Source organism: Numida meleagris, chromosome 12 (genome assembly GCF_002078875.1).
Source record: "Numida meleagris isolate 19003 breed g44 Domestic line chromosome 12, NumMel1.0, whole genome shotgun sequence".
NCBI lineage: Eukaryota > Metazoa > Chordata > Aves > Galliformes > Numididae > Numida > Numida meleagris.
The window spans coordinates 12509236-12524886 of record NC_034420.1 but is presented as its reverse complement, the minus strand read 5'-3'; the positions used below and the strand labels follow the sequence as shown (position 1 = coordinate 12524886).

At 57.8% G+C, this 15651-nt stretch overlaps 1 protein-coding gene across 3 annotated transcripts; it reads right to left on the bottom strand.

Annotated features, from left to right (window-relative positions):
• On the bottom strand, window positions 3225-15628 carry ANXA6 (annexin A6). 3 transcript variants are annotated; one of them, XM_021410425.1, is made up of 26 exons: window positions 15521-15628; window positions 13251-13311; window positions 11425-11509; window positions 11040-11134; window positions 10809-10922; window positions 10632-10722; window positions 10474-10553; window positions 10338-10394; window positions 10127-10220; window positions 9857-9952; window positions 9650-9708; window positions 9311-9433; window positions 9066-9124; window positions 8722-8800; window positions 7884-7965; window positions 7564-7658; window positions 7252-7365; window positions 7058-7148; window positions 6656-6735; window positions 6455-6508; window positions 5195-5212; window positions 4787-4883; window positions 4311-4406; window positions 4082-4140; window positions 3682-3804; window positions 3225-3578 (listed from the first exon to the last, which is right to left on the bottom strand). In XM_021410425.1, exons 2-26 carry the CDS (start codon window positions 13266-13268, stop codon window positions 3519-3521), a joined length of 2019 nt encoding a protein of 672 aa, XP_021266100.1. In that variant the 5' UTR covers window positions 13269-13311; window positions 15521-15628; the 3' UTR covers window positions 3225-3518. The 3 variants fall into 3 exon arrangements, with proteins under 3 accessions (XP_021266100.1, XP_021266097.1, XP_021266098.1); XM_021410422.1 differs by lacking the exon at window positions 15521-15628 and adding an exon at window positions 13462-13540; XM_021410423.1 differs by lacking the exons at window positions 5195-5212; window positions 15521-15628 and adding an exon at window positions 13462-13541.

Here is a 15651-nt window from a genome sequence, read left to right as displayed (position 1 = left end):
CCCTGCTATAGGCAGGGACACCTCCCTCTAGGACAGGTTGCTCACAGCCCCATCCAGCCTGGCTTGAATGCTTCCAGGGACAGGGCATTCACGACCTTGCTGGGCAACCTGTTCCTGTGTTTCACCACCCTCACAGTAAAGAATTTCTTCCTAATATCTAGTCTAAATCTCCCCTCTTCCAGTTTAAAACCGTTTGCCCTTGTCCTGTTGCTACACGCCCTTATGAAAAGTCCCTCTCCAGCTTTCCTCTAGGCCCCTTTCAAGTATAGGAAGGCTGCTGTAAGGTCCACCCAGAGCCTTTTCTTCTCTAGGCTGAAGAGCCCCAGCTCTCTCAGCCTGTCCTCGCAGGAGATGTGCTCCAGCCCTCTGATCATCAAACTCTCCTGATAACAACTGCAGTTCACAAGCATGCGAGTGTGTCTGTGAAGATGAGTTTTTGCATACTAGGGTTTTTTTGTGGGGAAGGCCAGGCTCAGTACCTTTAGCTGGGGTTCATTCACATGAGGGCACTGTCATTGCTTCCATGCTCTCCTCCTGCCCCCTATTCCCACTCCTTTCAGTTCAAGACTACTTTCTTTTGGGTTGTCCCTCCCCATGGTGGGAGCATGTGCTTATCCAGCCTTGCAAATCCCAAGTGGCACTGACCCAGCAACCCAAGATGTCCAATAAATCCACCTGTCCTACATGCTTCTAGGCAAACGGAGTGCACTGCAACTCAAAGGGTGATTGCTTTTTGGGCTTCAGTGAAGCCATGTGAACTTCATCAAACCCCAGCAAAGACCAATGAACTCGAGTGGACTTCAGCAAACCCCTGTGGGTTCACATCCCCTGCCTTCATGGGCTTCCCATGGGTGCAGAGCTGCTTTTGTGGTTCAAACTCACACATGTGCTGAGAGCTCTCAATATTTGCTTGTGTGCTTTACGCTTTGAATTATTCAGAATCTCAATTTGCAAGGTCAACAACTCAGACAAAGGGGATTTTCCCCTCTTCTGCTCTCCCCAGACCATGTCTCATCCAGTTGCAATGCCTGAGGAGAAGCAGATGTGTCGACAGTCAGCATGTCCTGGGAAGCCAGCGCAAGGCTGGCTGTGTGTGGAGAGCTCGGCCATTCCCCAGCCTCTTCTCACCATGGGGAGCAGCATCCGGCAGCATGCATGTGGCAGCGCTGCTTCTTCCTCCTTTGGCTTGAGAAGAAGGAAAGCCAGGCCCTGGCTGGGTTTCTCCGTGCCGAGAACGGAGTGCACTGCAGGGGAGATGGAAGTGGATCGCTGAAATTCCAGTGTGTGGTGCTAGGCCAAGAACCGAGACCAGCATCTGTAGGTGGTGCACAGACGTGGTAGCTCCTGGTGGGCTCTTGTAGCCAGGAGGCTCTATGGTGGCTGCAGGAGCTGACTCAGAGGCAGAGGTCCACCCCTCTGCATGCAGAACGCAAGCTCGTGGGGTTTTTTGGATGTCGCAACCTGTGAAATCTAGCATTGGTTTGCCTGGAAGTGAGCCCTTGCCCCCAGTGCTGCTGGTCAATGTGCAGAGCAGATGGGTGCTGGGGTGAGTCCCTGATCCCGGCAGCTGCAGCATGGGTGGCTGGTGGGGACGTGCCTCTGGACTATGCCCTGCTCTCAGCTTTCCTGCTTCTTTCCCTTCTCTGTGCCCATCGGTTTGATCACTGCCAGCAATTTGCTGAGCTCAGTCCTGTTTGCAGCTCTCCCTCAGAGGGCAGCCCGCTGTGAGCAGCTCCAGGTGTGCTGCTGGCTGCAGCAAAGTGAAGGCTGAATGTTTAAATATCTCATGCTTAAATAGGATATTAACTAGGCTCAAGTATTTCCAGCAATTCAAATGCTGCTGACTGCCTTCTGCTCCAGCTGTAGCAGCAGATGCTGTAGATGGTTTGCTGTGACGCTGGGTGCAGGAAGCAGGACAAAGGCTAGTTGGCAGCAGGAACTGCCCGGAGATCTCTCCCAAGGGAGGGTGTTCCTCTGAGGAGGAAATCCCATCCTGCTCTCCCTCCCTTGTCCCCAAACGCTGTGTGACTCCGGTATCTCACTGTTGTGGCAGCGGGTGCCAGGGAAATTCCTAACATGGGGAAATGGGATGTGGGGGTCAGGTGGGCTTACTGGGGGGTGCTGGCAGGGGCACAGCTCCAGCATGGCTGGGGGCAGCCCTGAGGCTCACACACGGTCCTGTGCTGCTCAGAGCCAGTGGGTGATGGAGGGGTTGGTCACAGGTTTACAGCAGTCAGTGGAGTGGGGTCCCATGGCTACACATGTAAAGGGAAGGCCAAAGGAGGAGTTGGGCACGATGGTCCTTATGGATCCCTTCCAACTCAGGATGTTCTATGAAAACTCTATCAGAGGGTGAAATTGTTCAGTGGGGTTGTTCACCCTCGAGAAAAGCATGTTTGTCACAGGGGGTGTTTACAGGAACACATCAAGGGAACGCTCAGTGCAGTAACCCCAAACCAAGGCATGTCAGCTTCCGTGGTTTGCCTCTACATGTTGCTGCTGCTTGACCTCAGCTGGGCTTGAAACGCTGTAATAATGTTGCGTTATTATTCCTAATACCTCTTTGATATTTTGAAGGTGAGCCTTTCCTCGTCAAGCTGTTCTGAGGAAAATGTGGGTATTTAAGACTTTTTGTTCTGACTTGGAAACAATTGAAAGTGCTGGAATTTCCCACTTTTGGAAATTCCAGTTCTTTCCTCCTGGGAGCTGGGGGAAGTGCAAACATAAACTCTTTGGGGGTGTAGCCTGCATGGCATGTGCGTTTCAACTGCTATTTTGGCAACTTGAAAGCACAGGAAACTGCGTGTGAGGACGGCTGGCTGCCATCGAGCCTGATGTGTATCTCTGGTTTATAAAAGCCCCATCTGCACAAGATCCAGCTCTGACTGCAGCACAGAGGGGAACGGCACAGAACCTGCCAAGGGTTTTCAGAGGCATGGGAAGAGTTTGCAGGGGCTCTGGGTGACATGCATGCACTGCTGCCAGCCCCAGGGTGGTTCACAGCCCTTTCACAATAAGGGTGGTGAGGCACTGGCACCGTTTGCTTAGAGTGGTGGTGGGTGCCCTGTCTCTGGAGACACCCAAGCTCAGGCTGGAGGGGCTCTGAGCACCTGATGGAGCTGTGGGTGTCCCTGTTCATTGCGGGGAGTTAGACCACAAGGCTTTTAAGGGTCCCTTCCAACTCAAACGATTCTGTGAACAAATGGACAGGTCTCACCCCGAGGTCAGCAACAGTAAGGTTTTATTCATGAGATTTAAAACTGTCTTTCTGATATGGATAAATTCCTGGGCTAGTGGCACGTTTGAGTATGCATTTGCACTGTGACAGAGAGTAACCCCCCCATGTAGTCCCCTCCCCGTGTGCCCCCCTCCCGCAATGCGGTGCCGCTCTCCGGTGCGAAGCGAGCTGTGCTCCGCAGGACCCCTGCGTCCCCCAAAGCCCCCGAAGCTGCAGTGACATCCAGGCGCTGGGTGCACACGTGCTGGCTCAGACGCGACGTCGAGGCTGGCGTGGCCGCCTAGTCATCCCCCCCGCACAGGGCCAGCAGAGCCTTGCAATAGTCACCGGAGGTGTCCTTCTGCAAGAGGACGTCCAGCTCAGTGCTCATCGTCCCTGGATCCCCAGCTTATGGCTTGGCCAGAGAAGGTGCCGAGCCAAGTGGGGTGCCCCCGTCCACTTACCTCGATCATATGGTACAGGGATTTGTCAAACAGATCTACAAACTCGCCCCGGATATTGAGCAGGTCGATCTCGCTCCGGGAAATCATGATCCGAGTGAGGGTCCTCTCATCTGTGCCGACGCCCTGCGGAGGAGAGCTTGAACAAATAACCGCAGAAATGGGCACAGGGGCCTCTCAGTATATCCAGCACAGCCCAAATTGAAGGTTACCACTTGGGCACATGCAGGGCTTGCTGCTGGCAGGGCGCAAGCCTCCTGAGTCCCTGTTAATCCAAAACTGGTTTGAGCTCACCCCTGCTCCCTTGTGGATAGCTGGAGGCCAAGACCCATTGCTATCATGGGATGAAATCAGAGTCCCAGATGGTCTCATAGCCCCATCCCCTAGGAGAGCCCATGCGTACCTTCATGGATTTGTAGAGCTTGTCAGCGAAGAAGGCTGGCTTGTTCTTCACACTCCGCACTGCAACACAGAGGGGAGGGAAGCTGAGTGCAGGCATAGACCCATAGGATGCCCCGTAAATGTCCCAACCCCCCACTGTGCTGTGAGTTCCCCTGCCCCCAAAGCAGGGAGAGTACAACAAATCTCTCAGGAGGGGGCAGAGGGGCTGCCCCCTGGTGTCCTGCACTGACCGATGGCCACAAAGGCGTCCCTCACGTCTCCTGACATCCGCTTCCTGATGGCGTGCTCCACGTCGTGGTTGGTCATTTTGATGAACTCCTGAAACACTTGGGGTGGGGAGAGGAGAGGTCAGCACCAAGTGCCCATCCCAGCCCCAGGAGACCCAAGCCTCAAATCTGGAGGTTTCTGGGCAGCATGGGACAAGCTTGGGTGACCCCAACCAACCACCCCAAATGGGGGGCTGAGCTATCTCTTCCCACGGCCTTGTCCCCATCGTTGTTGGAGACATGGGGCCACCCAACGATCAGAGCACTCGTGCCGCAGGCAGGATCCAGCACAGAATCACAAAATCATAGAATCCCAGAATCGTTAAGGTTGGAAAAGACCACTAAGGTCATCAAGTCCAACCACTGACCCATCACTGCCATGCCCACTAAACCATGTCCCTCAGTGCCACATCTCTCCCAGTGGGGAGGGGTGGTCCTACCTCTGCGGAGGTGCGGGTAGCTGCGGGTGCAGAGGATGCTGAGGAAGCGGGTCTCCAGGGAGTCACTGGAGTCATTGCTGGCAACATCAGCAAGTTTCTACGGGAGGAAGTGAGAGTGAAGAGGGGGGGCAGGGGGAGGGATGTCAGACAGCTCTTCCTGGATGTGAAGGTTCACAGCTGCACAACCACACATTATGTCTGAGAAAAGATGACGTTCTCCAGTTTTTATGAAAAAAGGGGAATGCTTGTTGTTAGGGTATTTTTTCCATCTTTTGAGGTGGATGACCAATAGTGCACAGGGGACTCAGAGCTGCCGGACGCAGGAACCCCCAGCCCCAGCCCTGCACCCGTGGATTGCAGCTCTCAGAAATGGGCACAAGGCTGAGGAGCAATAGGACAGGCACTCACCAGGGTCTCAGCAACAACCTGGTGGAAAGAGAGAGAGAGAGACAGGAAGACAACAGGATCAGAAGGTGCTGCACGACCTCTCACTTTCCTTTGACAGAGTGAGGGAAATCTATCAAAAGCCCACAAAATGACCTGTCCTCTGCTTCCCCAAGGCTGAGCTGATCATGAAGCCCCCATCTCCTCCTCCAGTTGGGTCCCAGGCTGATGGGGACTAAGAGAATGGGACAGGGCTGGGGCCGGGTGTGAGCAACCCAGATCTGGCACACACCAGCCTGCCCACCTCTCCTTTGCAGCAGAACACCACCTGGCTCCGGGACAGCTGCCCCCCAGCTGCAATCCCTGTGCTCATCATCCCTGGCTCTCTCTTTCTCCGCAGCGGCAGCAGCAGCAGCGCCTGCAGAAGCGAAGCAGCCGCTCCCTCTGCTGGCGGCAGCTCCGCTGTCCCCATGCTCATGGCATGCACTGGGTCAGGACAGGGATGCGAGGTCGGGAAGAAGTGGCCCCTTGCTCTCTGGCCCCAAGGAGCGATGCTTGCCCCAGAAAGGGGCCCCTCCCCATCCTTCACCCCATGCCAAAGGAAGCCAAAGGGAAGCAAAGAAGGGGGAGTGCTCAGCCTCATCCTCCTGCAGAGTGGGGAGGCAGCCCCAGGGAGCAGGATATGGCCACAGTGCAGGGCATGCAGCCACCAAACTCCTCATCACCTTTGGAGAAGGCTCAGCCTGAAAGAACAGGACCCCAGGGCACTCAGCCCAAGGGTCAGGGCCCTCCTCAGACCAGGAGCTCAGCCAGGCAATGGGCCCAGCGCCCCAATGCTGCTCTCTCAGCCCTCCCCTTGTGGTCTTGACTCATCATCACCCAGTGAAGACAGGGGGATGTTTTGAGGTGGCATCCTGAGCACTGGCAAGGTGCAAAGCAGCGTAAGCTTCAGGGCTTCTCCATGCGTAAGGCAAAGAGGTGGGTGGCTCCTGCAGGCCAGCGCAAAGCTGCTTTTGGAGCTGAATAGCCATGTTTCAGTATTGCTGTGTGCTGTGGGACCCCAAAGCAGCCGCTCTGCACAAGGAACAGTGCAGCTCTGGCTGGGTGCTCCCTGGGGCTGCTGCACGTGCATGGAGCAGGGGCTGCAGAAATCAATCCTGAGAGCTGACGTCCCTTCACCTGGCATTTCCCCCTGCAGCTTGCAAAGACCCAACCCCAGCACCACAGGGTGCCCTGAGGATGCAATGCCCTCGATTCTATACAAGCAGTTTGTAAGGTTCTCACCTTGGCATCTTCGTGTGCCTGTGTGAGGTTCTCCGGTCCCTCATCGCGGTTGCCCTGTGGGTCAATACAAAGATCATGGAGATTTGGAGAAGAAATCTGGGAAAGTCCTAGGTGAGGGGAGGACAGACAGCGCACTCCCAGCCCACAGCCACATCCCACAACCCACAGCAGGATCATGCCCTGCACGAGAGCCACCCGTACCAGAGCCAGGGAGACGAGGATCCTCTTGAAGTGCCCCGATGTGTCAGAGCTCAGGTCGTCCTCCAGGCGCTTGTGGTAGGCTGAGGGCAAGGGGACAGCTGAGCCCTGCCACCCACCAGCACCTTCTGTCCCCGTGACCCACCCCTGGGTTCTCTTTGTGCCTGGGGTTGGTGGTGATCATCCTCTAGATTCCTCCATGCCTGGAGGTGGGGACCAGCCCAGCAGCTCTGATGCCATTCTGCTGGGACCACAGAGCTGTCTGCTTTAAACCAGAGGGCGCTGGGGCAGAAGGGGCTGTGGATTTAACCTGGCTTTTGCTGCTCTTGTTCCCTAAGGAGAAGGGGGCTTGGGTGGAAGGGAGAGAAATGCATGGCCTTAAGTGCACTCCCTCCCATCCCGTACCCTGCTGGTATGCCTCGTTGATTGCTGCGATCTCCTGGTTGTTCCGCGTGGCCATGATCTCGATGAGGGTGCTCTCGTCTGTGCCAGCCCCCTGCAAGAAAGCATGCCCCAGTGCCAGGCCTTCATCCTGGCCATGCTGCAAAACCTGCACTCCCTGTGCATGCAGAAGCCTATGGCATCACTATGACACCCACCTCCACTGCCTTCCTCAGCTGCTTGGCATCGTACTGCGCCGGTGTCAGCATGAGCCCAAGGATCAGCTTGGCCAGGCTGCCTGACAGCTCCGATTTCAGGTCTGCCAGCAGGTCCTGCAAAAGCGATGGGATGTTTGGTGTGCAAGCTCCTTCTGCAGGGACAGCCCGATGCAGCAGCAGGGAGAAATGTGTGGAGGTGGGAAGGAGGCAGCTGGGAAGGCCCCAGCAGGATTTATTTCAGTGAAGGAACAACATTGAAGAGGGAAGGACACAGGTAGAGCAATGGATCAGGGCGGGAGAGGCTAGCGGTACCCTGCCATAGTGAGCCTTGTACGCCTTCAGAATCTGCTGCCTCTGGGCATTGCTCCTCTGCGTGAGCACCTCGATGATGGCCCCTTCATCTGTGCCTGCAATGACAGCAGTGATGCAGGTGAGAGGCTCTGGGGGTGCAATAGAGCCATGCACCTTGTCACCCCCTGCAAACTGGTGCACGGGGAGGGGGAGTTTGCATAGCTACAAAGCTCAAGCTTTATTCCCCCAGGGCTATTCTGCAGCCCTGCATGAGTTTTCTGCCCTGGGATCTGTTGGGGAGCCTCTCTCCATAGTGTCAGCATAGGGCTGGTTGCACTTACCCAGGCCCTTCATCGCCTTCCGCAGCACCTGTGCGTCACCGTCATCATTGAAGCTGCTTGCAGGCTGCACAGTTCCTCGCAGCTGTGGAGACACAGAAGGGTATGGATTCATCCCTAGTCAGTGGGATGGGAGGAAGGAGGGATGGAGGGAGGGACGGTGCCACCCAGCAAGCCCATGCCAAAGCAAGTGGTGGGTTAGTGCGAGCACCTGGAGCTGGGTGAGGATGTCCCCAATACCATCACCCCTTCCATCCGAGGGCAAACCATAGCCAGGCAGCAGAGAGAGGGGAGCAGGTGGCAGGCAGCCCCCCATGTCTCGGTGTGCTGCTTGGTGCCATCCCCTAGCACTCAGACCCCATCAGCTAAAGCCAGGAGAGGGGCATGGAAAGGAATCACACCTTGTGTTCTTACACAACTCCCAGCACAGCACCGGGGCTCCCAGCCCTCTGGGCATCTCTCTGCCCACCCCAAAGCACTGTGCCCTAGGTACCTCCAGCCACATGCAGGTCCCCCCAGCTGTGCCCTAGGTACCCTTCCTTTGGGGTGAGTGCCCCGGGGCTGTGCGGGCTGCATCACACAGACATGCGGGAGCTGCTGCCCCAGTGAGAGAGGCTTCTGAAAGAGGAGTTAGTGGGGCCAGGGCTGGCCAGCCAGCCCTGCAGGGTTACACTGATCTGACCTTGTGCCCAAAACCAAAGAGCCAAAAGAGTTGAAAGAAGGCACAGAGCAAGAGGTAGAGAGGGGACACGGGGTTGAGCCCCGTGATAGAAGGGAGCAGGCGGTTCCCAAGCTGGCGGTGAGCGGAGGAGGCTAGGGGTGGGGGGCTGAGGGTGCTGACCTCCACTTTGGCCACCGCGCTAAGCTCCCACATCCGATAGGCCACCTGCGCTGCCTCGGGGAAGAACTCACCTGCGGCACTGCAAGGGGATGGCAAGGACAGGCAGACAGTGAGTTGCACCCTGCCCTTCAGCCGCCCCGTCATACACATCCCCAGGGTTCCACAGCTGCCATGTACTGGGCATGGGGCAAGTGGAAGGGACCATGACATCGTTGGTGGCAGCATGAAGGGACCACAGGATCACCAGACCCAGCTGGGTGCTCCGCAGGGAACCAAACCATAGGTTTGTACCCAGCCCCAGGGGGACAAGGATGGATGGAAAAGGGGGTGACGGGTGTTCTTACTCATCGTCCCCTCCGCACAGCTTCAGCAGAGCCTTCTTGTACTCCCCAGAGGTGTCCTCCTGGAAGGATGGGCAGAGATGGAGAATGGTGCATGGCAGGGATGCACTATGGTCAGAGGATGATGTCGTAGGAATGGCACAGGGAGAAGGGCTCCCTGAGCTGTCCCCTCAAGCTAGAGCCCTGGCACTTGGGCTCAGCTTTGGGAGGGAGGCAGCACTGGGAGAGCGGGACCCCTCAGCCCTCACCTTGATCATGTTGTGGAGAGATTTGTCGTATTTGGTCCTGAACACCTCCCGGATGTCCAGCATGTCGATCTCGCTACGTGACACCATGATGCGGATCAGCGTGTTGTCCCTCGTGCCCAACCCCTGCAATGGAGCATCCCTTATGACAAGCCCTGGAACTGCAAACCCACTCAGACTGGGAAGGTGCTTGGATTTGGGACCCTCAATTGGGTTTCCCTCAGTCCCAGGTCTGGATGGGTGAGTCCTTTGGAGGGAAGAGCCAGGACACAGGTCCTGGCTTCACAGCCACTCATTGGCATGGTGAGGGGAGATTTCCTTGGGCTGGGGTGATGCACCCACCTTCATGGCCTTGTAGAGCCTTTCAGCAAAATACTCTGCTGTGCTTCTGACGCACTTCACTGTGGGGGAAATGGACAAAATGTGAGGGGGGGGATAACGGCAGCCTACCCTGCACAGCCAACCGCCTGACCCCAGTGATGCTTGTGCTGCACCATGCAGCCCTAGCAATGCCAGTGATGGTTTCACCACCCACCCGCACCACCGTACCCACTGCCAGCATCAGCTTCTCGAAGTCACCGGAGAGCTCTCCCCGGATGCTCCTCTCGATTGGCTTCCCCGAAATCTTCAGGTACTCATCAAAGACTGTGTTATGAGAGTAGAGTGTTGGATGCTGAGCCCTTTTGGGGGCTACCAGGAGTGGAGCAGCATCCCTTTGGGGAAAAAGCCACTCATGCAGGATGCCCCAGTAGAAGACAGACCCCATGGGACCATGCAGGTGGCCTTGGCAGGAGATGCCCCAGCCCTGTAGGTGCTCACCCATACGGAGGTGCTGCTTGCTCCGCCGGCCCAGGATGTAGATGAACTGAGCCTCATCAGTGCCCCACTTCAGCTCACCAGCTTCCAACAGGTCCTTATGGAATGAGGAGGGGGCAGAGAGCCTGAATCAGGGTGCTGCTTGCACCCTTTGCAGCCCCAGGTCTGGCTCATCCCGGTGCCACCCTACTCAGATGCCACCCATCAGCCTCACCTTGGCATCCTGCTCCACCAAGTCCTCGCTCACCACATCGTCCTCTTCCCTGGCACCCTGTGGAACAGCCATGGGGTCAGCCCTGCTGGGTGAGGCACCCATTGCTGGCTGAGGCTGGACAGACGGACAGACATACCTGGAGCAGGACAACAAGCATCTTCTTGAAGTGGCCCGATGTGTCCCCAACGATGTCAGCCTCCAGGTCTCTTTCGTATGCTAGTGGAAGATGGAAATCTCAGGGCTGGGGGAGCTGAGATCCCCTTAACTCTGACTCTGCCCTTCCCCAGCCCTCACCGTCTTTGTAGGCTGCCACCAGGTCGTGGATCTCCTGGTTGGTGCGGGAGGCGAGGATCTCGATGAGGCACTTCTCATCCGTGCCGATGCCCTTCAAACACATACACACAACTCTGTGAGCAGCAGGGAGAGCCGGGAGCATCCCCAAAGGGCTCCTGGAGGCTGCCCAGCCCTTACCGCGATGGCATCCTTGATCTCCTTCGCATCACTGTAAGCCGGAGGCCGCATCAGGCTCACGATCAGCCGCTCAAACTTGCCCGTCAGCTCGTACTTGAGGTCTGCAATGAGGTCCTGGGGGAGGACGAGGTGGAGGAGGAAGGGGCTGAGATGCCTTTGGCCTCGCAGCATCTCTTGAGGCTGCAGGAAGCAGCATTTGGGGTTTGGATTGGGGCTCATTTCTGCTGCTACCTTCCCATATTGGGACTTGTAGGCTTGGCAGATCTCCACACGCTGCTTGTTGCTCCGGGACGTGATGAGGTCAAGGATGGCCTCCTTGTCGCTGCCTGTGGGGAGAGTCAGGCGGTCGTGTCTGGCCCCATGGCTGGGTCTCCCCCCTCTCTGGGCTCACCGTCACCATCCCACCATGCCCAAAGCTGCTACTGGCCCAGGGCGGGACGAGAAGCAGAGCCATGGGGAGGAAGGGGAGAGGGAGACGGGAGCAATCCTGGCATGCTGCTGAGCCAAGCAGCTGGAAGGGATGCGATGTGAGGCACCCAGCATGCAGTTGGCAACCAAAGGACATGGGGACATCAGGGTGGTCCTGGGGTGACACAGCTTCGGGGAGCATCCATACCAAATCCCTTCATGGCATTGTACAAGGTGTCTGCATCCTGGCTGGCATTGAAGCCTGGGAAGTCCTTCACCGAGCCCCTGTAAACCTGCGAGGGAGGAAGCGAGGAGATGCAGGAGGAGGGCAGCCCCTGCATGCTGCAGCGGTTGGGGGAAGGGGAACTGAAGGCTGTGGGGCAGCAGGATGAGGCTGGCTCCTGCCTGGGGCTGGAAGAGCTGAGCTCAGCCTCAAACCCAAACACTGTTCTTCTTTCCAGTTGTTTTCTTTCCTGTTTGCTCTCCATGCAGCAAAAATTGTTTGTGTCTCATGTCCCTGCAGAACGTGACCTTCCCACTTGTATTTTGCTGGCACTGCTTTCTGTTTGTCCAAGGTTAAGCTGAACACAGCCCTCCCTGACCCAGGTGTTCATCAGCAGTCCCGTGGGCTCTCCTGGGGGCAGCTCAGGGGGTTTGGGCAGCTGAAAGGGGAGGCTCCACAGAGACCCCTGAGTGCAGGGACCCTGCAAGGCAGCAGGGCTTCAGGGAATTAGCAGTCCAGACTCAAAGCAAACAAAAGGAAGTCATTTTCTCTGCCTCCTGTTGTGAGCAGGGAAGTCCTCAGGATGCTGAGGATGCCTGAGCTCTGCATGGAGTCCAAGCGATGAGGCCCTGAGGGACTGGGAAGAGCAGGGGCTGGGGTTTCCATGCCCAAGTTAACTTTGGCCAGGGTCAGTCACCCCAGCAGAGCCCAGGGTCAGACCCCATGCATTGTCAGCACAAGCCTGGGGTGGAAGAAGATCTGAAACCAACACAACGCTGCAGTATAAGGAACTGGACACATCCCTGCTGTGGGAAGAGCTGAGCAGTGGAATTCCTGTAGCAGTTTCACAGGGGAAAGGGACTGGGGCTGGGGACCAGAGCCAGCAGAGAGACGTTGTCTCCGAGGGAGGTGTGCAGGCATGGGTGCAGATCGTGTTGCAGCTGATTCATCCGAGAGCTGCATTTAGCCCCACTTCCCGGCAGCTCCAGACCCTCCTGCTGCCAGCACACACACGGCATTGACAAGGAGCAGCAGGGAAAGGGAGGTGTCCAGAGGCAGCAGGAGGGGCCAGGGGTGGCTGGAGGGTGCTGAGGTCTCATGGGTGGGTGACATGGAGCTGGCAGGCAAGGCTGGCACCTCGCTGCGGTGCTGCATGCTAGGGGTCAGGGAAACTGAGGCAGGAGGTGGGTGCATCACCCCCTGCTCCCTGCAGGGCCCCAAGGAGGTGCAGAACATCGCTGGGGAGTGAAGCGGCATCCATTCCGCTGTACCCCCCCACATATCCAAGCCCTCCACCTCCCCCCGCTCCAGCAGCTCGGGGCCCCCCACCTCCCCTCCTCCAGCCTCTGACTCATCTCAGAGCTAAAAATAAGCCAGGCTGGGGCTGGTGGGGCGGAGGCAGAATTCCCAGCATGTCTCTGCTCCCACCCGCAGCAACTGCTCAGGCTCTGGACCACCGATGCTCACCCGCGCTGTGCCTCAGTTTCCCCACTCAGAGGCAACCACTAAGTGAGACACCGTGGTTCATTGGACTTGAGGCAATAGCTGTGCGTTTTCTAAAGGGAATGGCGAGCAGCGGGGCAGCCAGCCACTTCTCTCCCCTATCCCACCATGGTCCCAAAGGGATTTTTGCTCCTGGCTGCCCCCAGCTCCCTCCACCAGCATTACCCCCATCTGCTGGTGTTAACTGGGGAGACCGGAACGCACACAGACCCTGCACCATGCAGCTGCTGTCCCAGCCCTGGAGACAACACTCCCATGGCCTCCCAGAACATTCCACCCAAGCACCCCGTTGAGTGCAGTCACCATACCTTTCCTTTGGGTGCCATGGCTTCCCCAGCTGGGAATCGCAGGGGTGAGGGCACAGAGGAGCTGCAGGAGGGAGCAGAAAAGCAGATGTGAGCCAAAGCATCCCCTGGCACCCTGCATCCATCTCTCAGCACAGACAGCTGTGTGTCCCCTGACCCCTCCAGGGCTCTGCAGGGTGACCATGAGGTGGCCACAGCTGAGCTCCTTTGGCACCTGGCAGCAAGATGGGAGCAGTGGAGATGATGCGTGCCTGCACAGCTTCCTGCTGCTGCAGAAAAGAACCCGGGAGGGGAAGAAAGTGATGAATATGTGGAAATGGGCTGAGCATCCTCTTTGAGGAGCACGCTGCAGCGCTGACCCCACCTCCTCACCATGCCTCGTGATACTCCCATGTTGTTGGGGCTCTGCTGTGCATCCCACTGGCCCTGAAGGCACCCTGGCTTCAGGGAAGCCTGGGGAATCCCTGCTGCAGTATGGGGCTGGGCAGCACCTTGGTTTCTGCACACCAAATCAGCGCTGCTATCAGCCCAGTGCACAGAGCGGAGCTCAGGAAACCCAGATGGGTTTCTGGGGTTTCCAGGGTAACCGGTGGGTTGTTTTCTAACAACCAGCACCATTTATAGCTGCAAGCTGTCTTGGTGTAAGCTTTCCCCACCCCCACGGAGAAAGTCCCCAGGCAATTCTGAGAAAGCTGTCGGAGGGAGAGGAACAGCTGGAAAATGGAGGGCGGCCCTGCAGGAGTCCCTGAGCACCATCCGAGCCTCTGGCCCCAGCGCCGTCTCCGTCACACTCCGCCAGTGCCGGCCTCCCTCCATGACACGTTGCACAGAAGCGCAAGGCACAGCCCGGCCTCTCCGGGATTCAGGCTGGGCAGCAAGCAGCGGGAAAGCACACAAATTCACCCAGCTTCAGCCCACCTCTTTGCGAGGGCAGACAGCAGAGGAGGGTGAGGCCCTGCCCGTGCCGCAGGGCACCTTCTGGCACCGAGCGTTTCCGCAAGCATCTTTGCCAGGGCAGGAAGTCTTGCAGAAAAGCTGAGCTGCTGCCTTCTCTTTTCAGCTCGGGGAGAGCCCTAGCATTGCAGTGGGGCTGCAGTGCGCCAGATGGGTGCCAAAGATCCCAGCCCCCGGCCCATGCACCTTCCAGTGCCACTCAGGACCTGCTGTGTTGCAGGGGATGTGAGCTTCATCCCCTCCAGGCACAGAGGACACCCTGCGGCACAGTGCTCCCTCCCGCTCTGCATGCAGCAGCCGGGCTGAGGCCGTCCCGCTTATCACAGCAGTGAGCTCCCTGCCACACCCAGTGCCTGCAGCGTGCCTGTTGTCCTTCATAACAGGGCTCACCGTGGGGCTGACACCTCTGTGGGACCCAGAGAATGGCCTCACTCCTCCCCAAGTGACTGAAGCTCCACACAGCCCCCTGCCCAACCTGATGGAGAGCTCTGTGCCCCTGGGCCAAAAGTGCTGCAAGTGGCCCTAAATGATGCACACACCCCATCCGCCCCATCCACATCACCCCTGCTTCCCAGCCACTCTCAGGCCTTTGCAAACCCTTGCCAAAAAAATTCTTTTCCCCTGGCGGCTTTCAGCCCGGTGCGGATGGCGGGATCCTGCCCCGGCCCACACCGTGGCTTTGGGGATGTCACTGCAGCACGCCGGAGGCTGCGGCACGCCCAGAGCTCCTCACTCTGCCCCAAGGAGGAAAAAGGGCTCCATGGGGTCGGAAATGCTGCGCACGTGCCCCCCATCGAGGAAAGGGGGGAATCCCTGAGGTCCCCTGCCACACCCTAGTGCCAAAAGTCCCCCGCACCAAAGTGCGTTTGGGGCGTTTCCCCACAAAAAAACTTTGCCGATAGTAAAATAAATGGGATTTCCCTCCGTGGGGGGCCGGTGTGGGTGTCCCAGGGCACGGTGATGGGTGCTTGTGTGGCGCAGGGTGCACAAAGACACATCCCTGCTGCCGGACACACCCATGGGCCCTGGCCCCGCAGCAACGTCTGTGCCCTAAAAGTGCCCCCAAGCCCCTCCATCCCCACAGCAGCGCAGCCCCAGCTTTCATTAGAAAGGAATGAGTTTGCAAGTAGTGTAAAAAAAAAAAAAATTAAAGAAAAAAAAAGAGAAAAAAAGAGGCTGGTTGCCAGCCTCCCCCTCAGCCACCCCTCTGCTTGCATCGCTCGCCCCTCTCCATTGCTTCCCCCTCCCTCCCCTCTCCCCTTGTACTGCACCGTGGTGCCTTTGCTTTGCACGCCCCTTGCACGGCAGCTCACACTTACCAGCACGGCCGAGGCCTGTTGGGTAGTGGAGCAGCCAGGCGCGCTGCGGGCGTACTGGTGGCCGTGTGCCCGTCCTTGCTGTGCAGCTGTTCCTTCCCTCTTAGCAACGTCACCACTGCCGGCCCCAATCC

Coding starts and splice junctions, on each gene's coding strand:
- ANXA6 (XM_021410425.1), bottom strand. Junction 9,434..9,649: donor GGCTCTACAAGGCCATGAAG/GTGGGTGCATCA, acceptor GCTCCATTGCAG/GGGTTGGGCACGAGGGACAA. Junction 4,407..4,786: donor CTACCCGCACCTCCGCAGAG/GTAGGACCACCC, acceptor CCCCACCCCAAG/TGTTTCAGGAGTTCATCAAA.